At 37.1% G+C, this 24,494-nt stretch overlaps 1 protein-coding gene across 1 annotated transcript in view; it reads left to right on the forward strand.

Moving 5' to 3' along the window:
- EXOC6 (exocyst complex component 6) overlaps positions 1–24,494 on the forward strand; it is a 106,974-nt gene that overhangs the window by 72,293 nt on the left and 10,187 nt on the right. Inside the window, exon 19 of the mRNA XM_014531568.1 lies at positions 3,218–3,291. Coding sequence (XP_014387054.1) covers positions 3,218–3,291 — 74 coding nt within the window. The remainder of the gene's footprint in view (positions 1–3,217; positions 3,292–24,494) is intronic.

The raw sequence follows: 24,494 nt of genomic DNA on the forward strand, positions 1-24,494 counted from the left end.
TGATGGCTGTTTGCATCTGGTCACACCCCCTTCAGGGTGGGGGTCCCCACTGGGGTGCCTGGCCAGGCTGGGTGAGGGGCTGAGGGCTGGTTTCAAGCTGGCGGGTGACTGATTTCTGAAGCTCCCAACCACTCCTTTTTTTTTTATTCTGGGCCAGCTTTAGCTCTGAGGCTTGGCTCCAGCTCTGAGGCCTCGGCTGCTGAAAGCAGGTATCTGGTTAGTTTGGGTTCTATAATCGAAACACTGTTTCAACTCCAGCTCTGAGATCCCGGCTGGCTGAAAGCAGGTTTCTGGGGTTTTGTTTAGCTTCTATATTTGTAACAATGTTTCAAACTGCAAGCTCAGAGGCCGGCAGCGGCAGGCGGGGAACGTTGGCTTCCTCCGTCACTGAAGCAAGCAAGCCTCATGTTCGCTTCAAGCTGCCTGGCTGCCGGCTGCCATCTTGGCTGGCAGTTAATTTGCATATCGCCCTGATTAGCCAATGGGAAGGGTAGTGGAGGTACGGCTAATTACCATGTTTCTCTTTTATTAGATAGGATAGATGTTATTTGGAAATAGTAGCCTAGGCATATGGCCAGTAAAGCCAACAATATGCTGAATGGTCCTAAGAAAGGGTTTTTTAAATTAAAAAAAACCTTTACTTTTAATAGGCTGTTATAATTTTGCTTATTGTTTTTTGTTTTTTTTGTGTGTGTTTTTTGTTTGTTTTTTTTTCTCATTAAAATCTGATGGTACTAGAGAAAGGCAACTGTTATCTGGGACATGGTAGGGAGTAATAGGATTGCCACAGTATGAAATTATGCCACTTTTCTTTGTATGAAAAAACAGTGATATGAGTAAATTATACTAAATAATGAAAAGTGTGGCTAGATTTGCTCAATACATCTTAGTTTTCTGGAAATAGGGGCCCTGAGAAAGGTGAGTGCAGTCACTTATCTAATGGGCATAACTACTTAGAACCTAGCAGAGAACCAAGAAGTAATGGGGGGGGGGGGGGGGGGGGAGTGGGGGGTGGAATTGGTGTACCTCTGAGTAATCAAAAGGTTACTTATACTCAAAAGGTACATATTGTATCCTCAAAGGCATATATAAAACCCATTCACCTTACTTGTGGGAGGGGTCCTTGCCCAGACTGTATTTGCTCTTACTTTAGACAACAGCTCAAGAATATTAAAGGCAGCATATTAATAAGAGATGAATGAGAGAACAAGGAGTAAGAATTTATGTTAAAACTGCAAGAGAAAAGGAAGAAAAATTAAAAAATCTAGACACAACTCAACACAGCATTCTGAGTTGTTTAATGTAGTAGAAAACAGTTCTTAATACCATTGCAACCCTGGAAATGTATTCTATAGAATAAAAAGTGTTCTTTTTTATTTCTTTTCTTTTTAACTTTCTATATGTGTGTTGTTTTTTAATCCTCACCAGAGGATATGATTCCTTTGATGAGAGAGAGAGAGAGAGAGAGAGAGGGAGGGAGAGAGAGAGAGAGAGAGAGATTGAGAGAGAAACATCAATCGGTTACACCCTGGCTGGGGATCAAACCTGAAACCTTCTGGTATACAGAACTATGCTCCAATTAACTGAGCCACTTGGCCAGGTCCCTATAGGTGTTTTTTTTAATTGAGGTATACTTGACATACATTATATTAGTTTCAGGATGATTTGATATTTATATATATATATAAATATTTTTAATGGTGATCCAGATAATTAAGAAAAGTTCAAATAATATTTAGTATACTCCAAAAAAGCGAAGTATTATGTTACAGTTTAAAATTTTATAAAATATGCTTAAGATTAAAAAAAGAGTTTTGATGCTTAAATGAAAAATTATTATCTTAAAAACAACAGCAACAAAAACATCTTGAATTCTTCATGCCTTAAAAATGCCAGATAAATCAAGCTGTGCTAAGCTTTCATATATTTACTAGAGGCCCAGTGCACAGATTCGTGCACCGGTGGGGTCCCTTGGCCTGGCCTGCACCTTCTTGCAATACGGGACCCTTTGGGGGATGTCAGACTGCCGGTTTCAGCCCGATCCCTGCAGGCTAGGCTAAGGGACCCCATCGGTGCACGGGGCCTCTAGTATGCATATAAGATCTTTGGTTAAACTCTTCTCGCCCTCCTCCCTCCCCGCTTCCCTCTGAGATTCATCAGTCCGTTCCATGTTTCCATGCCTTTGCGTTGAGTGTCTGCCCCCTGGTGGTCAGTGCACGTCATAGCTAACGGTCGAACAGGCTTTTATATATATAGATTATTTTTAATTGTTGACTTATTTTTGTTATTCCAAAAACGATATAGGCTGAAAATTTAAATAATTTCTAAAACACTGGCTGAGATAAATTCACAAATGGAAAATCTATAATGTTCTCTAAGAAAACCCAGATATTAATGGGTAGGGAGAATGGTTGCAAGCAGTCTTAGTCTTATCAGAGAAGCTTGAGTATAAAACCATAGGGTCTTTTTTATGAGCCAAGTCTTTTGTCTTCAAAATTACTAGCATTGGGCTTATCTTCAACTTAACTAAGCAAGCTATGTATTACAGTTTTTTTAGTACCAAAAAAAGGTGGGAAAAAATCTTTTGAAATATAGTTGCAATCTTTTGTTAATATATCTTTTAATTCTTAAAAAGGTATGATGCCTTTATGGAAAAAATATTAAAAGATCAGAACAAACATTCCTGCGTCATCCCTATTTTGCTCCTTAGAACATTTTACCTGTTGTCTGTCTACATGTAAAGCTGACTTCTTGCATGTCTGCCTGTTAATGCTGTTAGTTAGAGGTAGGATTTTTATGGAGCATATTCTGTAACAAAGCAGATGTTTGAAATATGCTGACAGCTGTGGAATTGGTATAGTTTCAAAATGCTTCTATAATCGTTCACCTAAGGCTAAAAAGAGCCAGAAAACTTTTCTTGATTGAAGTATATTACTACCTTGAACTTCATGTAGAATAACCCTTCTAAATTTATTGTAATTAAGGATTATAGTGATTAAATGGTAGATTAGAAGTTTAAAATTATTAAAATATTTGTGGTAATGGGTGTGGCGAATGCTCTCAGTAGTGGAAATTGAAGGTTATAAATAGTCTTCATTTGAAATGGCTATGTGTAAATATTATAATACATTTATAATGAGTAGAAATTAATTTAGCGGTTAAAAACCCTTGTATATTTTGCAATCTTGTTTTTTTTCTTTTTTTCTTTTTTAAATAGTGTTTGCCAGCTCTGAGCCGGTGCCAGGATTCCAGGGGGATACCCTGCAGCTAGCATTCATTGACCTCAGACAAGTAAGATGTAATAATGTCCTTCTCATTTATTGCCTTTCCCCCCCTTTTTAATGCTATAGGAATGCTTGTTTGCCTTGAAACAACCTGTCTTTAGAAAAGTGCTTCTTTGATAACTATGTATTTGGCCCTTCTTTCTAAACCAGTATTCATTCAGTGTCTCAACTTCACGGAGAATTCTCTTCGGTGATTATTTAACATAATCGTTACCCGCTAAGCACATGACTAAAGAACAATTTTATACTTTGATTTAGTGACACTTGAATTTTAAGTTATTTCTTAATTATGTCATGATAACATGTGAAAATTGGTGTGTAGAACATTAGTGTCAGGACCCAAATTAAAGGTAAATTATTACATTCTATGTAGGAGCCTCTTGCTTAAAATTTTGTCAGTGGGAAAGAATGCTATTTTCATAAATTTTTGTATGCCTCCAAAAAGAAGGTTAAAATTAAAAAGGTAATTATATATTTATATAATTTTTTCTAGTACATAATTCAAAGTATAGTAACAAATATGATAATTTTTAGATCTATTCATTTTACTACTCTTGAACACCTCTACTCTATTGTCATTTTCTTTATTTTCTCCCTATTACTCTTTTTTCGTTTCCCCCCAAACTTTTTTTCTTGTCACTTTCTTCTTCTTTCCTCCTCCTCCTTTTTCTTTCTTAATCCTAGGATTAAGGAGTTTAATAAAGCTGGGAGGCACAAGAGTGTGGAGGAGGGTGGACCCAAGTGAGAGGGCTCAGGAGAATTGACAACAGGCATGACTGCTGCCCTTGGCAAGAAGAACCAAGTGGAGATGCAGTTAAAACAAAGACGCTGTGCTCTTGGTCTGTTTATGGTCCCATCCCCTTTGGGGAATGGAGATGACAAGATGGGGCTCCACCACTGGTATGAGTAGATGCTACCCCAGTGATGTTTAGAGCAGGGCCAACTTGAGCAGTTAAGGAGCTCTGATTTAAGGAAGTGTTTAAGAGTAGAGCTGTTTTTGCTCTAATTCCAAACCAGTGTTCAATAAGTATTTATGAACTATTATGTACTGGTTATTTGGAGAGGGGAGATGTGGTTGAAATAGACACAAAGGTAATATAAGACACGGTTTCATTTTATGGAGCTTTAAAATCCTTTGGAGAAGCAAAACTCCCAGGAACTAGTTAGGAATACTTATAAGACAGTGAGTCTTATAGAAATAAATGGTATAGCTTCAGTTCTGGTTTAGAAGGAAAGCGAAGAAGCCATTCCTGTCTCTCTATTGTGTTTGTAAAGCCTGAACATATAAAATATATTCGTATTTATTTGTTTGCAATCAATGCTCATGTATTATGCCAAAAAAAGAGTACTTTGGATGACCTAGATCTATATGTGATTAGCCTTACTAATAGGGGAAGATAGTAGAAAATAAAGAAGGTGAACTCTGAATTTCCACAACAGTTTGCCAGAATATGTTCTTTCTGTTAAAGGTAGATCCATTTCCTGTAGAAGGAGTTCTCTCTGTTATAGTCCTATTGCTCTGAACAAGCTGCTGATCTAATATAGGAAACTGAGTCCTTTTGCAAGTTGGAAATAGGTTTGGTTGTATATTCATTTCCCAGTTAGGTTATGGACACTTACTGGGGTACGCTTCCCTATTGCAAGAACATGAAATGTCCCTCAATGCTGAATATGTGATTTGGAGATAGCTCCCATTACATACAAATAATCTGTTCACAGAAACTTGACATTTATTTTGTGATATTTTCTCAGTTTTATATGAATTTGTATGGAGTTAACTAGTTTATAATCTCACTGTAAGATTGTGAATAGGACCGCACATTTATTGAACTAGTTGATAAAGCTTCTATTCCTTGATTTGTCCAGATAAGTGGTTGGTTTAATGCAGATTAAAACTCTGATCCCAGGTACTTTTTCCTTCAAAGACAATCATCACTTGACAGCAAGGCTTCTTTACAAGCATATAGCTCCCTAGGGAATTATTATTAAGGCATACTTATAAATATTAATAAACATCTCAAGTCTTTTTGGCTGAATTTACTCTTCAAGTATGTGCACTTAGAGGCATTAAGTCCTGGTTGACTTTTCCTCATCAATGTAATTTCTTTAAGAGACTTTTAAGTGAATTAAAAAATCTATTATGAAACATTTAGAATTCTGAAGTCTATTGTGACACATGTAGAACTTTTAAAAGATTTATATAGAAATAGCTAATATAAAACACAATTTTATATTAGTAATTATAATTAGTAGTTAATATGCAATGGAAGTGACTAGTGGATAGAAAATTTTGATGAGCTAATTTTTTATGTGTTGATTTTTCTATTTTTAAAAGGGGCTTAAATTATTTCCCCTATTAATGTTAAAATGTAACCATACTCTATTCTTATTCTTTTGTATTCTAAAACAAGAGGATGCAGTTAAGTCTTGTCTTTAGCTGCTAGACCACTGTGACATAACTTGAATTTTGTGGTTTCAGAGGTCTGAATTTAATAACTTGGTAAGGAAAGTTATGTTTCACCTATACTATTTGTTTTTCAAATTAATTTATAAACAGTTAAGTGGTGAAATGTCAAGTATGGGAATTGGCCAAAAATAAAGTTAGTCTTAAAAACTAAAGTCTTATATGAGGGGATACAAGCTTTTGTATCAGATGTCAGTGATTATTTAACTAAGGATGCCTTCATGTTTCAATAGTGTTACATTCCTGACTTCATAAAGATATTTCATAGCATATTATTTTAACACTTTTATATGAAGTAGCTTATCACCAAACATAAAGAGGGTGTTAACACTTTTATTTACATTTCAGTTGAGTTTCTACACTTTTCCTTTTTTTCCCTAGTCTGTGATCCATTTCTGTCTTAATAGGGTGGCTGACAGTTCTTTTCAAGTATACTTAGAAAGGCAAAAGAGCCCTTTTCATAGTACTTATAAGGGGTCATGCTTCTGTTTTTTGGTTTGAATTTGATACTGCTTCGTGAATTGCTGGGTATGAAAGATTAGGAAGTAGGTCTAGTGGTCAAATTTTACCTGCCCACCCGGACTTTGCCCTGAGGTCAAACTCCTGATATTTGCTGTTCTGAATAGAGGAGTTGATGACAAGTATGAGCTGATACAAGAGGAAAGTTAGAACCATATCAAAGCTGAAGGCAAGAGAATTGGGACTCAATGAGAGACTGTAGCTAAAAGATGGATCATCAGAATTGCCCTCTTCTCAAGAAAAGGAAATAGCTGACCTGTGAGTGAAAAGACTTTATCATCCTGCCAATCATATGCTTGCTAATGGAAGCCAGTTATCTCAACAATATCTTAAGGCCCACTACCCCAAAAGACAATGGGGAGGATTCGCAGTACTGATACTGCTTTATGTGAATGTAATGCCTCAGTCAATTTTCAGCGTGCTGCTTGAACGTGATTAGTATGTGTAAACTTTTTCTAAGTAAAACCTATCATCCTCCTACACCCAGTTCTGAAATTAAGTCACTAAATGATAAAGGACTTTGATATACTTAACAAAGAGCATCTATTTTGTTAACTACAATCTTTCAAATAGATTTCAGATGAATATGTAAACTTCTTTTGACAGTGTATGAAAACCTTAACATTTTAAAATTATGTTTACTATAAGACTCTATATAATATATAGTACTTAGTGATAATTTTAATAACTCATTTTTAATACATAGAAATATTTCACTAAATATCACTAGAAAATGAGGTGTCCCATATAACTGAGATTAGTTTTTCTCCAAACCTTTTAAAATGTAGCCAGTTTAATAGGAAACTTTTAAAATATATCTCTTGCCTTCATATCTTCTTATTGAGCATAATTCTCACAGTAAATTGAGCACCCATGGCTCACTAATCTTAATACTAAATCCTCTTTACCTGGTCCTATTTCACTTTGTGATAAGTTAGACTAGTAATATATCATGCTGCGTTTGATAATATCTTGATTATCATTTAGGCAGTATGAAGAAGCTTAGGTCGGTTGGATGATAATGCAGGTGGGATTGAAGCTAATAAAACAACATCTTACCCAGAGAATGTTGGTTAACGTACTGTTATCACCCTCGAGCAGTGTTTCCCAAAGTGTTTTTCTAGGAATACTGATTTCTCAAGATGAGAAAATATTTCTTTTTTCAAAAAGGTTTCAAGTCAGGTATGTTTAAGAAACTCTGATTCCCTCGTAGAGACTTACCGTGTACATTCGAATTGTAAGGGCTGAGAAATTTTGCAGTAACCCAGCATTTCCCATACTCATAACACTTCCCTCACTCATTTTGGGGTGTGTTACATGAAACTTACTTAGTGAAATGTTGCTCCAAGTCAAGACTCTGGCAGCCTCCTCTAGATGTCTATCTTTGACAGTTTGGGATCAACAAATTTTTTAAATAGTGACTTGGATAAATACATAGAAGAAATATGAATTATATGCATAGATTACTTAAAGCTAGGAGAGTTACCTAAGATGATAGAAGAGTCAAAATGCCCTCAGTACGCTTGAGTGATAAGCCAAAGCCAACAAAGTAAAATTTAGCAAGGGAAATATTAAGTGCTGTATTTAACTTCTTAAAATTAAGTTTTAAAAAATGATAGGCTGTAGGAAGTGTGACTCATAATATGGAAAAGATCTAGTAGTTTTAGTTAACCTCTGAATGCACCAACATTGTGCTGGGGCTTCTTAGATTGCATTAATGAACGTGTGGTATTTGGGTTAGACCACTGCACTTTGGGGCTAAGACTGTGTCTCAAGTATTGCATGATATGGACACACACACTGGAGAGCACGTGAGAGAATTACAAGACTAGTGAGGGCTCAGATACCTAGAAGTGTCTTTTAAAAATCTAGGAATATTTTGGCTAAAGGCTTAGAGAGGTATACCTTTGTAGAGAAACTCATATGTGGTTCTTATTAGACTAGATATGAGTCAAGTATACCATTTTACTTTTTCTGTTAAAATCCTAAGTTATAAAAATTTCTTCTAATTCTCCTTTCCCCATCCAGGATTAGGTCCTGTTTTCAGGTATTTGATTTTAGGCAAACTAGGGAAAAGAGAAGTGATCATTCCTCTGATCCATATGTAGACAATTTGAGAAAGAATTTGAATTTTGCAAAATATATCTGTATCTCATAAAACTTTTCAAATAAATGTTTTATTAAAGTATAACATACATTCAGGCAAATCATAGGTGTACCATTGCTGATTTTCCACAAATTGATTACATCTCTTTAGCACCCAGGTCAAGAAAGAAAACTTGACTGATAGGTACCTCAAAAAATACCCCACCCCTCACTTCACTTCTCACAATCATTTATTACCCTTCTCCCTCTTAAAGCATAACCACTATCATGACTTGTAATACAACTGATAAATTTAGCTGATTTTGAACTTTGTATACATGAAATCATGCAGTATCAACTTTTTGGTTCTGCCTTTTTTTATTCAATATTTTATGTGTGAGATTTATCCATGTTGTTAATGTAGTTGTGGTTCATTCATTCCCTTTGCTGGGTAGTCTGCTCTTATACCAATAAACCATAATTTATACATTCTACTATTGATGGACATATAAGTTGATTCTAGTTTTACTGTTACAAATTATGCTAACATGACATTCTTTTTGCATGTCTTTTGGTGAACATATGCTCACATTTCTGTTGAAGTATTTACCTAGTAGTGGGATTGCTGAGTCAGGGGGTGATATGTATGTGAATAGATACTGTGAAGCAGTTTTCCAAAGCAAGAGTGCTAGTTCATACTTCAGCCAGCAATGTAGGAGAATTCTTTTTGCTCTATATCCTTGTTACCACTTGATATTATCTGTCTCTTCCATTTTAGCCATTCCAGTGGGTAGATAGTAGTTTTACATTGTGGTGTGTTTTTTTTAACTTTATTTTTCTTTATTGATTAAGGTATTACATATGTGTCCTTAATCCCCCATTATACCCCCCGCTCATGCCCTCACCCCCCTGGTGTCTGTGTCCATTGGTTATGCTTATATGCATGCATACATTGTGGTTTTAATCAACATTTCCTTTATGACTTATAAAATTGAAATCTGTTTCATATATTTATTGTCCATTTGAATATTCTCTTTTGTGAATACCCTATTCAGGGGTTTTTTTGTATGTGTGTTTTGGGTTGGGTTTTTGGGGTTTTTTTGCCATTTTTTTTTATTGGATTTCTACTGTTACTGATTTGTAAGTTCTTTGTATATTCTGAATATGAGTCCTTTGTCAAATATATATATCACAAATATGTTCTGCTCTGTGGCTTGTCTGTTCATTCTTAGTGATGTCTTTTTAATGAGCAGAAGTTCATACTTTTAATGAAATCCAGGTTATCATATTTTCCCTTTATGGTTCTTTTTAATGTTCTTTTAAGAAGTCTTTGCCTACCCCTAAAATTATAAAGATATTTTTCTATTTTTTATTCTAAAGTTTTATTGTTTTACTAGTCACACTTAAGTTTATAATCTATCTGAAATTGATTTTTATACATAGTGTGGAGTGTAAGGTTCAAGATTCATATTGTTTTATATAGTTGTCCAGTTGACCCAGCATTATTTATTGAAAATAATTTAATCTCTTAGTATTTTAAAGTAAAATAATTGTAAAACACAAAACTATGAGACATAAATGATATATGCCCCCAATGTAAAAGTAAAATGATTTCCATTGTCTTTCAATTAACTGTATGCTTATATTTTATGGTTTATGTCATCCCTCATTCACAAATTAGTTATAGGATTGAGGTTTCTTAAATTCCAGCCTAACTATACTCTTACCACAACAAAGGTACATTTACAAATAAAGCAATTCTAGAGTAAGTATTCATAACAATATCAGCAATATAAAAGCAAAAAGCTAAACTACAAGCCCAGGAGGACAGGACTCGCCTTTTTTTGTTCACTGCTGTACATCCATTGCTTACCACTGTTCCTGGCACAGAGTAAACAATCAAATGTTGAATAAGTGAATGCAAATTTTTTAGCTATATTAAAATGTGTTTTGTTGTGGGTTTGTTTTTTGGGTTTTTTGCTGTTTGTGGTGTGTTGTTTTTGTGTGTGTGTGTGTGTTTGCACTACCTTATTAGGTATTGACATATTCTACTTAAGGTATGTTCCATATAAACAAACATTCTTTATAGGTGGTAATTTTTTTTCTATTTCAATTATTTTTTATGAAAGTATTTCTAAAAATACATGACACATTTCTCTGCCTTCTCAAGTAAAAAGTGTAACAAATGTAAATATTTCTTGATTTATCTTGTTCACCATTATGGATACTAAAATAGTACTATAACTTATTTCTAAGAAATGTTGTCATTGCTCCAAAACCAATTCATTTTCTATCAGTAAATAAATATTTTGGACAGGGGGATTTTAGGAATTTAGACAAAGGCAATATACACTTTAAGTGATCAACAATGACTGAATATAAATAGCAGAAAGAACTTCAAGCAGCATTTCCTATTGTTTGAAACAGTGAATCATGAAGAAAGTAAACTGGTCAAATAAGTTTAGGAAATCCTGCTTATTGTGTCCCTCTCTTATAAGTTCACAATTTCATCAGTACATTAAAGGCTCTGAGAAATCCTAGAGTAAAGGTGTATCTCTTTCTCCAAAAACCTGTCTGATTCCTGAATACTTTTCACAAATGAAAAGCTCTTGCTATCCTGCAAAGCAGTTATATAGTACACAGTTTGAAAGCACTGAGGTACTTGGACCACTGTTGCATTACATTAGTGTGTGGATTCCTAGGGCTGGACCGGATAAAACAGAACGCTATGGCAGCAAATAGATAAGCCTTTCAGTAGATCTGTGTAATTTAAATATTAAAATGCAAATAATACAAAAATGATGAAAAATAGTAGTTAAGTTTTCCAAAAAAATTGTTGAACTTCCTTTTTTAGATGATTGTGTGAAAGATGATAATTACTAGAAGATTAATGCTGCTTAGATGCGGGGAACCAGGCAGTCAGTCATACAGAATAACTTGTTTTTCAGAAGCATGAAGCAGTAACACAGGATTGCTTGTGAAGAATGAAAAGACTTAAGTAGGGAAATTAAAATACCAGCTTATGTGGAGTTCAGATCCGAACAGTTGTCAGATTCCTTAGTGAATCATCAAGGCTATTGTTATTGAGCCACAGTGTGCATACTTTGAGAGAAAGAAAGAATATATTCACTACTCCTCCCCACCCCCCTTACTGATACACTGTAAATGAGATGGGAAAAGTTTGAAGGAGAGATATTTTGGTAAAACAATCAAGGTAAGTTCTATATTTTCTGTGTGTTGTAAAGAGGGTCTCCTAGTATTAAAAAGGAAATACAGCTGAAGTGACTTTTTTCAAGATAATTGGCACCTTAAGACAAAAAATCTAATACCAAAATAAGAACCTTAAAACAAAGCCAAACATCCACAAAGAAAATAGTGGCTCTTACAGTTTTAGTGGTACTAAAATGTGATGAGAAAGTTCTAAGTCCTTTAGAACCTGCAGACACTTTTTGCCCAGGTGGTTTACTTTGCACATTAACTTAGCCTACACGCCTGCAGATACTAAAAGAGAAGGGGAAGGGGAACAAAAGTGACTTTGTTCAGTTGGTCTCTTAGCTGACACCAAGTCCACCCTAGCAGGCAAGGGAGGACTTTTACACCTGAATCTATTCTTTTTTCTGCCATCATTTCTTTGATCTGACATAACTTAAAAAATACATTTTGAAAGTCATTTTGCGACCCTACACATGCATCTTTTTATTAATGGTACCCAGGGAAGTTTCTCTGCCTCTAGAGAGTTCATGGACTGTTTGGAATATTAAGCCAATCCTTTTTAGTGTGTGTGTGTGTGTGTGTGTGTGTGTGTGTGTGTGTGTGTATGTGTTTAACTTTATCCATTTCTGGAACTTGACTTGCTCTCTTCATCTCCTGGTCCCATGCAATCTCATTCAGTTAGAACAAGAGTATAGTCTATGCCATTTTTAAAGAGGCAGCTTCTCAGATCTGTTTTCTTACCATGCATATCATCAACACATGTGCCATTTCCTTTCATGAAAAATTCCACGTCGGGGCTTCTCGATACAATATGCTATGTGAAGAGACTAAGCAGCCATTAGCCATGGCTATTACTCATTTGACCACTTTTATATTCTACATTTTGTAGAGAAATCTGTTAGGAGTGATTTGCAGCTTTTTATTTGTTGTGGGCTCGATCCCCAGTGTGGGGCGTGCTGGGGGCAGCCGATCAATGATTCTCTCTCCCTCTCTCTTCCTCCCTTAAATCAATAAAAATATATTTTTAAAAAAGAAATAGTTGAATTTATCCTGAGCAATTACTAGTTGTTGTTGTTGTTGTTTTTTAATCTCAAGAATACTGTGAGTTATCTAACTAATTATATTGTCTTATTTATTTGGGAGCTACAAAGCTCGGATGTATAGGATAGCATCACATGTATTTTGTATACAGATCTTATCTTCTCTGCCACCTTTACTTTTTCTTGTCCTTAACTTTTCTGTTATTAAGTTGTAATTTGTCTTGCATGTATTTTTGTAAGTTGCTTTAAAATCCTTTTGGAACTAGCAATGTGTAAATAAAGTAAACACTTGTTAGTGGAATCCTAAAGCTGCTTGCAATAAAAAGAATTATGTGTGAATGGATTTTCATTTGTTTCTTCACTTATTCATTCATTTGACAAATGTTTATTGAGTGCCTACCATAGTCAGCCACTGAGGACACAAAATTGAACAATAGACAATAAAATAAGAGGTAGACAGTTTGAGACATGAGTGAGTTGGAATCAATGAAGATAAAGTTAAAGATAAAGACTATTAGATTCAGAAACATATCTTGGCTAAAGGATAGAAATTAAGGTGTGTAAAAAGAAAGCCACTGAAGTGTCCAAATGGTATGTTGAAAAGACACTATTGTGTAGGAAATCAGGAAACAAAGTGGAGTAGTCCTGCTTTTCAGTAACTTTTATATGACCTTGCAAAACTGTTTCCTGAACTGTTTTAACTATGTATTAATGGTTTAATGAAATGTGTGAGGGAAAATGCTTATAGTTTATTTCTGGAAGAAGTCTTTTACATGACATGCCTAATCTTCATCACTAAAATTAGTGAATTGTGCCCTAGCTGGTTTGGCTCAGTGAGTAGAGTGTCAGCCTGCGGACTGAAGGGTCCCGGGTTTGATTCCAGTCAAGGGTACAGGCCCAGGTTGCAGGCTCAATCCCCAGTAGGGGGGCGTGCAAGAGGCAGCCGACTGATGATTCTCTCTCATCATTGATATTTTGATATCTTTCTCTCCCTCTCTCTTCCTCTCTGAAATCAATAAAAATATATTTAATAAAAATAAAATTAGTGAATTGTGTGAAGCTTGCATTGAAGAGGCCATTAATTGATTAAGTCAGCAGCTGCCATCTGCCTGTACTTGCCATACTTCATCAGGATGGCAAGGCTGGTGTGCCCGGTCTACATCATGGTGAACTATGAGAAGCATAGTTCCTTCCAGAAACATTGCTTCATAAGGGAAGTACTCTGGGCACCCATCTCCTTGCTCTCATTATCCCCATCACCTACTTCTTCTGCCTATTTTAGTCTGATAATCCTTCTCTACTATACTTCCACATGGTGATAAAGTTTAGGAAAGAAGTTCAGATGTGCTTCAACATCAAAAGATAGGAGAGCCTGATTGTATTTGACTCAAAATGAAAAACTTTGGATTCTACCTAAAGGGACATGACCAAGCCTTGGAAGTTGTGAAGGAATTGTTTGGCCATAATTCTTGCCATGGAGACTGGGCGTCTGCCAACACTTTACTTTGAAATTTCTGCCTTCTGTTTCTAATCTTAAGGCATCATAACATACAATTCTTTTGCCACTAGTCCAGTTTATTCTTTTTATGAGGAAGAAGGCACTTTTAAATAACAATTATTTCCACTATAATTAAACAAATCTTCTTTTGTTTGCATTATATTTGTTACTATATTGTATACACACTCTGCTTGCTTAAACTTGCCCTGTGACTATTTCACAGGAACTTTCTTTAGAAGTTTTAAAGTCTTTGACTTCTTAAAGTATTAATGGGATTTGCCAAAGTTGTAGTATCTGAATGCTTGACTAGATATAGTAGCAGGACAACAAGCTTGTTCACACAGCTCCTCCAGCAAGTATTTTTCCCTTAGACAATCCTCAATTCATTTGAAGTGCCAAAGAATTAAAGGAAGATGTATGTGGGTTTACTCCTGAATACAGCAAGACCAGACATCTCACAAAGTTTACCTTAAGGTCCAGATATTAGAAAAGTATGCTGCCCTTTGGGAGAGCTTGGATTATAAAGGATTAGTCTGAACCTAAATGACTTTAGCCTTTTTGTCCTCTTTTGTTCCAGTGTCATAATTCTGGTACTTTACACTTTATGTGCTTAACTACGAATGTGACTTATGCTCATAACCTTCAGTTATTGATATAAATTTGGAATTCATAGATTCTTGTGATTCATTTAAGAGTACAGGTTAGAGAGGCCCTATCTCCAAATACAGATACATTGGGAGTTAGGGCTTCAAAATATGAATTGGGGGGGGGGGGCACAATTTAACATATAACGCTCAGACTAACAAAACTGAGAGGATTTATCACCAGTAAATGTTAAAAGAAGCTCTTCAGAGAGAAAGAACATGATATTGGTCATAAAAATTAATTTACATAAAGATAGAAAAATTGTTAGAGAAAGAATAAATGAAGGTTTTAAAAAAAAAGGTTAGAGCTGGTTTATAGTTTAGAAAATTACTTCTAAAAGGATTTTTTTGAAAACCAGATAAACACCATAATAATCATAAAAATCACACATGCTCACTGGTTTTTAATTTTTTTTATTCTTAAGTAATAAAAATTAGAGACTCACAAGATGTTGCAAATATAGTTGAGAGGTCCTATGTACACTTTGCTCAGCTCCCCCATGGCATTTTTTATATAACTATATTATTAAATCAGGAGATTGACATTGCATGTTCACTATTTAAACCAACAAGCAAACGTAGAAATGTATAAAGACAAAGATCTCCGCTTCAGTTTCTCAGAGCCATCACTGTGTTTCCCTGCAGACCTTTCATAAGGTGCATTTAAACACAGACATGCACCCACTTGTGTGAACACATGTAGAGGTCTTGACTTTTGGGGAGAAAATGGGTCATTTATGCTATAATTTACATTTTTCATGCAGCACTGCATGAATTTCATATTCGTAAATATGAATCTGCTTTATTTTTCATTTCTTCCTATGGAAAATAAAGATACCATAATTTATTAAACAAGTCCTCTTTTTTTTGGACATTATGGGGTCTCCAGTGTTTCTACATCTAAATAATGCTGCAGTTAATATCCTTAGACTTATATATTGAGCAGTTGTATTTCTCTCTGCTTTCTGTGAAGTAGAATTTATTGGGTATTGCCAAAATAATGCTCAAAGAAATAAACCAACCAGAATTATTTTTTAAAAAGTGCTTAAGTTTGCTATATGACAAAAAAAAAATTAGCAGATTTGTGGGAAAAATTATTCGTGTAAATGTGCATTTAGTAAAATATGGAATATTCCTTATTTATAGTATAAGCATTTTTGTACTGTGATTAATTTTGAGGTAAATTTTCAAGTGTGCTCCACAAGGAGTAAGCCTTTGTCTCCAGAGAATGGGAATTGTAAGCCATTGCATAATGTAAAGAGAGGCAGTCTCAAACTTAAATGTTTTTAATTATCAATATTCTTGCTATTTCTTTCACTGAGAGTGGTAGGATAAAATTTTCAGAATAGCCTGTCAACAATAAAGGATAGTGATAATCTGGCCTTTAATAAATATTATACATCTATTAAATTAATTATTGGATATAATCTCAACATTGGCACTCTCCAACAGGTAACTTTATCCTTCCTCTCAACATTAATTTGCATTTTTGCCAAACTTTACATTATTTGCTTATAAGAAATAATGTTCTTCTCTAATTATTTTTTTATTGACTAAAAATGTTCCTACTTTTTTTCCTTCCCATTACAGATTTTGGATTGGGAGAATAGTTTATGAGAAGTTTAAATATTTAAATACTTTGGCAGAAAAATAGCAATAATGCACTGTTTGTTTCATATACTAATGAGTATTATAACCAAAAATCATATTCACTGTTATGATCTTTTTGCTATATAAAACAAAATTCCTGAGACTGTCTATGTTATATTTATCATATCCAGTGTGAATCTTACCACAGTGTTTAAAAAAACCTTACATGCCCTAGCCAGTTTGGCTCAGTGAGCAGAGCATTGGCCTTCTTACTGAAGGGTCCCGGGTTCCGTTCCGGTCAAGGGCATGTACTTTGGTTGCAGGTTCCCCAGCCCTGGTCGGGGTGCGTGCAGAAGGCAACCAATCGATGTGTCTCACTTACATTGATGTTTCTCTCTGTCTCTTCCTCTGCCTTCCACTCTCTCTAAAAACCAATGGAAAAATGTCCTCGGGTGAGGATTAACAAAAAAAACCTTACCATGCGTTCTTTTGAAAGCAGATTGGTTATACACACCAATAAAAGGAAACCTTGTGTAAATTAGCCATCCTAATATAGTTGTTCAAGCACTTAACTTATAAATTGAGGAAGTTAGATTCTAACCCTACTTCATATATAAATTTAAACAAGACACTTAATCTTTCTGAAACTCAGCTTCTCCTTTCATAAAGAATAGAAAAGCCTATACTTCACTAGAACGAGTTTTGCAAGTTAAGTTATCACAAATACAACTAATGACCTGAAATAGAGATAAAGAAAAATTAACAGTGGGTTAATCAGGATCCACTGTAGGTAATCTATGGGAGAAAGACGCACAGTTTCAAACTATATTTCTACAAAGCTTTTCCAGTGGTATAAATTTAAAGCTTCCTTTTGTGCATTAATCTCTCTGCTTTTCCTTTGTGGCTGTGTTCTGTCAGAGAAAAGACAATCAAACTTTTGCTCTCAAAGTGTTGCGTGTAATATAATTTAGTTCAGTTCAACAAGCTTTTATTGAGTACCCTAAGGGAGAAGGAAGAGCTAGTACCCTGCCCTTGAAGGACTCATAACTTGGTTGGAAAAGTGAAAACAAACATATCCAATAAACTAGGTATATGTACATAATCCAGCCGTGGGCAAACTATGGCCCGCGGGCCGGATCCGGCCCGTTTGAAATGAATAAAACTAAAAAAAAAAGACCGTACCCTTTTATGTAATGATGTTTACTTTTAGTTTATATTAGTTCACACAAACACTCCATCCATGCTTTTGTTCCGGCCCTCCGGTCCAGTTTAAGAACCCATTGTGGCCCTCGAGTCAAAAAGTTTGCCCACCCCTGAAATCCAAGCTTTTGGAAGTTCTCAGTGGCCCACAGAGTCACCCTTCCTCAAATTTGGGTGGCTCAGAGAACCAAACACTGCGAATATTCAGCTAGCACTTTGAAGTGGTGCATTCTGCCATATTTACCATATATTAAAAGAAATTTAGATTAGTGTCTTTTAGGTCAATAATGACCTCTTAAGATCCAAATGGATATATAATTATGAAAATTTTTACTAACATGTCAAGAGGATGAAAGTGCTGAAGGGATTATTTTATTTGAAAAATTAAACATTCATAGTATTTTTTGCCTGAACTTCCTCCTAAGATATACATTACAGTACTTAGTTAGTACTTAATGTTAAGTGACAGGTTAGTTCTTGGAGTGTTTTACAATTCAGTGTTTTTTTTTTTTTCTTTGTCTCTTTTGTGTTTTCTTAAATGTCAAATCATCGTTCAATTACTGTGGTCTGTGACTCCATGATCTTCATAGTCCTGAAATCCTAAGACTTGAGAATTGGAAGGGTCTTCAGAAAATCAAACCAAACCTCCTAGAAGCTCTCCCTTTAACCAGGGCTCTTGCGGCTGCTCTAGATGTCTTGAGATCACCTACATTCAAATATAGAGGCTTCTCTGCACTTTTGAAAACCTCATGACAGCCTTCTGAAACTCATGCACTGTCCTTCATTCTAGAAGATTAAAATATTTGATTTCTCTATAGAGTTAAGTACTTTCTCCCTACTCAGTACTTTCTTTTCTTTTTTCTCACTACCTTTTAAAAAAATTTTTTTTCCATTGATTTCAGAGAGGAAGGGAGAGGGAGAGAGAGATAGACACATCAATGATGAGAGAGAACCACTGATCTGCTGCCTTGTGCACACACCCTACTGGGGATCGAGCCCAAAATGCAACGTGGGCATATGCCCCTGACCGGAATTGAACCTGGGACCCTTCAGTCCACAGAACAACGCTCTATCCACTGAGCTAAACTGGATAAGGCACTTAGTATTTTCTTACTGCATTCCTTCCCACCTCCCAACCTTTTTCCTGTCTAGTCACTCCTTGGTTTGTTTGCACTATCTGTTCACTTCTAACCCTCTTACACCTTCATTCCAATGGAAATGGCCCTACAGCTTTAACTATTGGACAGAATGTTTTTCTTCACCTCCTTGTCACAGAATTCTGAGGATACTGCTAACTGTGTAGCCCTCGCTAGTGGTAGCCATGCATTCTTTCATATGCTCCACAGAGTGATTGAGACTTTGGTTTTCTCCTAGTTTTTCGTTTCTATTCATAGACCACTAGAGGCCTGGTGCACAAAATTTGTGCGGGGGCTCGGGGGCAGTCCCTCAGCCTGGCCTGCAACGATGCCAGCGTCCTGTGACCCAGTCTCTGGCCAGAGGCCCCTCCCTCCGTGTGGCCAGGGCGCAGGACGCTGGGCTCGCGTCGCTGGGGTGCTGCCGCCAGCGTCTCCCCTCTTCCCCTCCAGCCACTATGGGCGCCGCCATCTTTGTCGTGGAGTGATGGTTAATTTGCATACTACTCTTTTATTAGATAGGATTGTCCCTTCACCTGAGTGAAAGCTCCAGCCCCTTTGAGCTTCCTCATTCATCTCTATCACCATTGATCTCTCATTGTTGCTTTTGTAATCAGTGTATCTATATTTACATGCACCCTCATTTCCTTTCCTTCACACTCAAATAACAGGTAGCTGTTTTAGTCAAGGCTCTCTCATCTTCCTATGCCCTTGACTGCATCTTTTCATAGGACTTTGTTTTGTTATTCATCTGTCTTTCCTCTGCTTTATCATTTTCCTAACTACCTTAGCCTAAAAACATGTTCAAATCTTTCCTATCTGAGAGAGAGGGAAGGGGGGGCATGTGGGCGGGAGGGGAAATACCTTCTCTAGTCTCATTCTAGCTATTTTCAATCTCTTTTCTTCTTTGTACCCAGATTCCTTAAAAGAATGATTTATAATTAATTTTATAACCTTATTTCCTCATCTCTCATCCATTCCTCCATCCACTATTCTCTGCTTTGCCACACTGCTGAAACACTGTTTGCTTAGCTCATTAGGGAAGGCTGGTAGATGTTTTAGCCCTAATCTTACTGCTTCTTTTCACTGCGTTTGATAATGTTAATCATGTCCTCTTTAAAATTCTCTTTTGTTCAACGGCTGTACTCTAACATTTGTTTTCTCTTTTGTGGATTCCTTTTCTACCCCCTACTCACATATCTCTCTCTGGCATAAGTGCTATATGCCCTAGATACATACCAGTTGCTTGGTAGACGTTTCCACTGGGATGTATGTCTCACATCCTATGTGGCCAAAGCTGTCAACACATATCTTCCCTCATTCTCAAACCATATCATCTTTCTGTGTTCTCTATTTTGGTTGATGGCATCACTCTGCCATGTCCCCATCCAGTTAGTCATCATATTCCTCCTAAATATTTTCAAACCCATCCTATTCTTTCCATCCTAAATACTTGTCTACTACCTATCCATAGTCTTCTCTCTATCCCAACTACCTGTCTGTCCTAGTGTATTTCAAGATTATCACAATGGTCTCCTAATTATTTTTCTACTTTTAATGTTTTCTCCTCAAATCCATTCTTCATAGAGCTGTTGGAATTACTTATCTAAGTGATGAATCTGACCATGGGACTCCCCTTGTTTAAAAGCTTCCCTAAGTTTCTAAACCCAGCATAAATGTCCTTTAATGACCCAGCTCCCCATGCCCTTCTCCAGCCTGACTTGTACTACTCCTTAACTTATATTTCAGTTTAGCAATACTAAAGTGCATAACACTCCCCATAAGCACAGCTATTTCTCCTCTTTGTACCTTTTCTTATGCTGTCCCATCAGTTTGAAATACTACCCTTCCCTCGATTAACTCCTTTTTAAGACTCAGTTTGCGTTCTACCTAAGATGCCATCTTGTGTTTACTTCTCATCCCCCAGTTAAGATTGAACGCTCTAATAATAATAACCTATACATAATTCTATCAGTGTAATTAGCACATTCATAATTGTGTGAATATCTCTTTCATTATACTTATGAACTCCTTGTATCCAAAGACTGGGTTAGCATCATCATTTCATTGCTAATGTCAAATAGAAGAGGAGTTTGAGATCCAAAGTTTACAACACTCTTAAATGATTAATTCAAAATGAAAGTACAGTGGGGCCTTGACTTACGAGTGTCCCGACTAACGAGTTTTTCGAGATACGAGCCGTGTCTCTCGGCTGATTTTTTGCTTTGAGTTGCGAGCTAAAATTCGGGTTACGAGCCAGCTTCAGATACCCCACCGCTAGTTGGCGCAGTGAACGTCACAGTGAACAACATCAGCCCAGCATCACGTGTCTCACTCGTTCACTGTTGATTTGACATACGAGTAATTTGAGTTACGAGCTCTATCATGGAACGAATTAAACTCGTAAGTCAAGGCCCCACTGTAGTTTGATATTTTTCAAAATTGAATTGGAAGGGAATTTAATAGGGCCTGTGAATAAATGTAATATTGGTGTCATGAAATAGCACTTTTTATCCAAGTGAACTATAATTAGAAAGCAAATAATATCCATAGGATATTGATTAGGTGAGACATTGGAGGAGCTTGATTGTTCCCAACCAAATGGTGTCAGTTTCCAACATTCTGAAGCACTGTGACCAAATATCAGATTTTTTAAAAATATATTTTTATTTTTATTTATTTTTTTTAAGAAAAAAATGGTTTATTATAGGCAACAATAGAAATCCACACTTGAGCCCTGGCCGGTTTGGCTCAGTGGATAGAGCATCGGCCTGCGGACTCAGGGGTCCCAGGTTCGATTCCGGTCAAGGGCATGTACCTTGGTTGTGGGCACATCCCCAGTGGAGAGTGTGCAGGAGGCAGCTGATCGATGTTTCTCTCTCATCGATGTTTCTGACTCTCTGTCCCTCTCCCTTCCTCTTTGTGGGAAATCAATAAAATATATTAAAAAAAAAAAAGAAATCCACACTTGAGAGGATTAGCAAAGGAAGAGTATCTTTTTTTCCCCCCAAGTTTGTTTTCCCTAGGGCTTTTTTAAAATTCTTATTGCTTAAAGTATTACAAAGAGTATTACATATGTCTCCTTTTTCCCCCCCTTGACATTCCCCCGGCCTCCCCTACCCCCCAGTGTCTTGTGTTCATTGGTTATGCTTATATGCATGCATACAAGTCCTTCTAAAATATATTATTATTGATTTCAGAGAGGAAGGGAGAGGGATAGAGAGATAGAAACATCAATGAGAGAGAAAATCATCTATCGGCTGCCTCCCGTACGCCCCTACTGGGGGGGATTGAGCCCACAACCCGGGCATGTGCCCTTGGCCAGAATCAAACCTGGGACCATTCAGTTCACAGGCCGACGCTCTATCCACTGTGACAAACCAGCTAGGGCCAGATATTTTTTAATTATTCTGAAAAATGTGACTTATTTTTAAGTTGTAGTTTTTGTTGAATAGTTCAAAACCATTGAATATTCTTAATTACTCAATTCTTGATAAGAATTAAATTCCTTTTTTAAAAAATCTTTTATTAATTGACTAGAGGCCTTGTGCATGAAATTCATGTGCGGGTATGGTCCCTAGGCCTGGCCTGTGATCAGGGCCATCTTCCCTGGCTACCCGCAGCTGGCCCCGCCTCACACCACCACCCACCCCAGTTACCCATTTGCCATCGGGTGATTGGAGCCTGATGGCTGGGGGAAGGGACCGAGAGGTTGGCCATTCCCGCCACTCGCTGGCCCTGCCCCCCGCCGCGGGTTGCCTTTTGTGTGTGGAGTGACTGGTGGAGCAGGGGCCTTGGCCTGGTGCCACCCACATCCCCCGCCACCTACCCCCAGTTCCCCATCTGCCATCAGGTGATCGGAGCCTGCCGGCCGGGGGAAAAAACAGAGAGGTGGTCAGTGCACCTCATAGTGACTGGTCTAGCGGTTGTTCTGCCATTAGAGTCAATTTGCATATTACCCTTTTATTATATAGGATAGAGGTCCAGTGCACAGGTGGGAGCCGGCCAACCTGCCCTGATGGGGGCCCCGGATCAGGGTGGGGGTCCCCGCTGGGGGGTGGGGCCAGCTGCCGTTTCAGTTGGGCTTTTTTTTAAAAAATATATTTTATTGATTTTTTACAAAGAGGAAGGGAGAGGGATTGAGAGTTAGAAACATTGATGAGGCCCTGACCCGTTTGGCTCAGTGGATAGAGCATCGACCTGCAGACTGAAGGGTCCTGGGTTCGATTCTAGTCAAGGGCATGTACCTTGGTTGCAGGCACATCCCCAGTGGGGGTGTGTGCAGGAGGCAGCTGATTGATGTTTCTCTCTCATCGATGTTTCTAACTCTCTGTCCCTCTCCCTTCTTCTCTGTAAAATCAATAAAATATATTTTTTTAAAAAGAAAAGAAAAAGAAACATTGATGAGAGAGAAACATCGATCAGCTGCCTCCTGCACACCCCTTACTGGGGATGTGCCCACAACCAAGGTACATGCCCTTGACTGGAATCATACCCGAGACTCCTTAGTCCACAGGCCGACGCTCTATACACTGAGCCAAACCAGTTAGGGCTGTTGGGCTTTTATTATATAAGATTTTCAACTAATCTGTATTTTAAAGAATGCTTCCAACTTTCTTACCTGTTATCCTCTCTCCCTTCTTTGTCCTCCTAATTATCAACAAGCTTTACCTTAGTTGTGTTGAAGGTACTGGGGCAGGCTCTGTTTTATGTGTTACAAAGAAGAGATGCTGCCCTAACCAGTTTGGCTCAGTGCATAGAGTATCAGCTTGTGGACTGAAGGGTCCCGGGTTCAATTCTGATCAAGGACACATACCTCGTTGGTTGCTGGCTCAATCCCTGGCCCAATTCGCATGTAGGAGGCAACCAATCAATGTGTCTCTGATGTTTCTCTCTGTCTCTCCCCCTCCCTTCCACTCTCTCTAAAAATCAATGGAAAAATATCCTCAGGTGAGGATTAACCCAAAAACAGAGAAGAGATGCTATGGCTTGAGTTTTTTCTGGTGGCCTCATGTAAGATGTTTATGCAAGTGTCAATGGAAACCATTAGTTTAGCAGGATGATACAGCCTATTTTGCTTAGAAATGTCCTCATTTCCTGTTCAGGTTACCCAGAGGTCAGGTAGGGATTTCTTTTTGCACTGGCACTCCTGTAGTGCAGATTCACATCAGGCAAGCATTGTAGAGCTTAGGGCACAAGCCACTTGATTCCGCAGGCTGCATTTATCTTCCTAAGAAAATAAGCCCTTCCCCTGTTGTTTTTATTTGGTTTTTCTTTTTGTGTTTTGCTGTTATAAGCCTGTAGTGAAAGTTTATAGCCATAGCTGAAGCTCTTTACCAATAGCTGCTTCTTAACTAAGCTGCATCTTCAAACTTATTGCCCATTTTGAAGTTCATGTGGATACCTGCATGGCCAGAATGTCACAGTGTTGTCACCATTGGCCTATCCCTATCCCAGAAATTTGTTACTAAGCACTCAGGAAAGTGTCAGGCCCCACAGGAAGCCATGGCTACATGCTAGGCACTCTCGCCTGAGTGAATCAGCTTCGGTATAGTCTGATTACTGCCCTTCTTTCACATTTAATTATGCCGTGAGGTTGTAGAAAAACTAAATTTATCATTGAAACAAACTAAGCAGCAAGTGTTCTGACATGTTTATTGAGCAAATTATACCTGACAAAATGTAATTACATGTACAATCAGGTCCGCAAGTAATTGGATAACTAGGGGTTAATAAATTGTCTAGCATAAGAGAAGCGCCTTTTAGATTCTAGAAAAGTAAATGAGATATATTTCTTTTTTAAAATATATTTTTATTGATTTCA

Source organism: Myotis brandtii, unplaced genomic scaffold (genome assembly GCF_000412655.1).
Source record: "Myotis brandtii unplaced genomic scaffold, ASM41265v1 scaffold810, whole genome shotgun sequence".
NCBI lineage: Eukaryota > Metazoa > Chordata > Mammalia > Chiroptera > Vespertilionidae > Myotis > Myotis brandtii.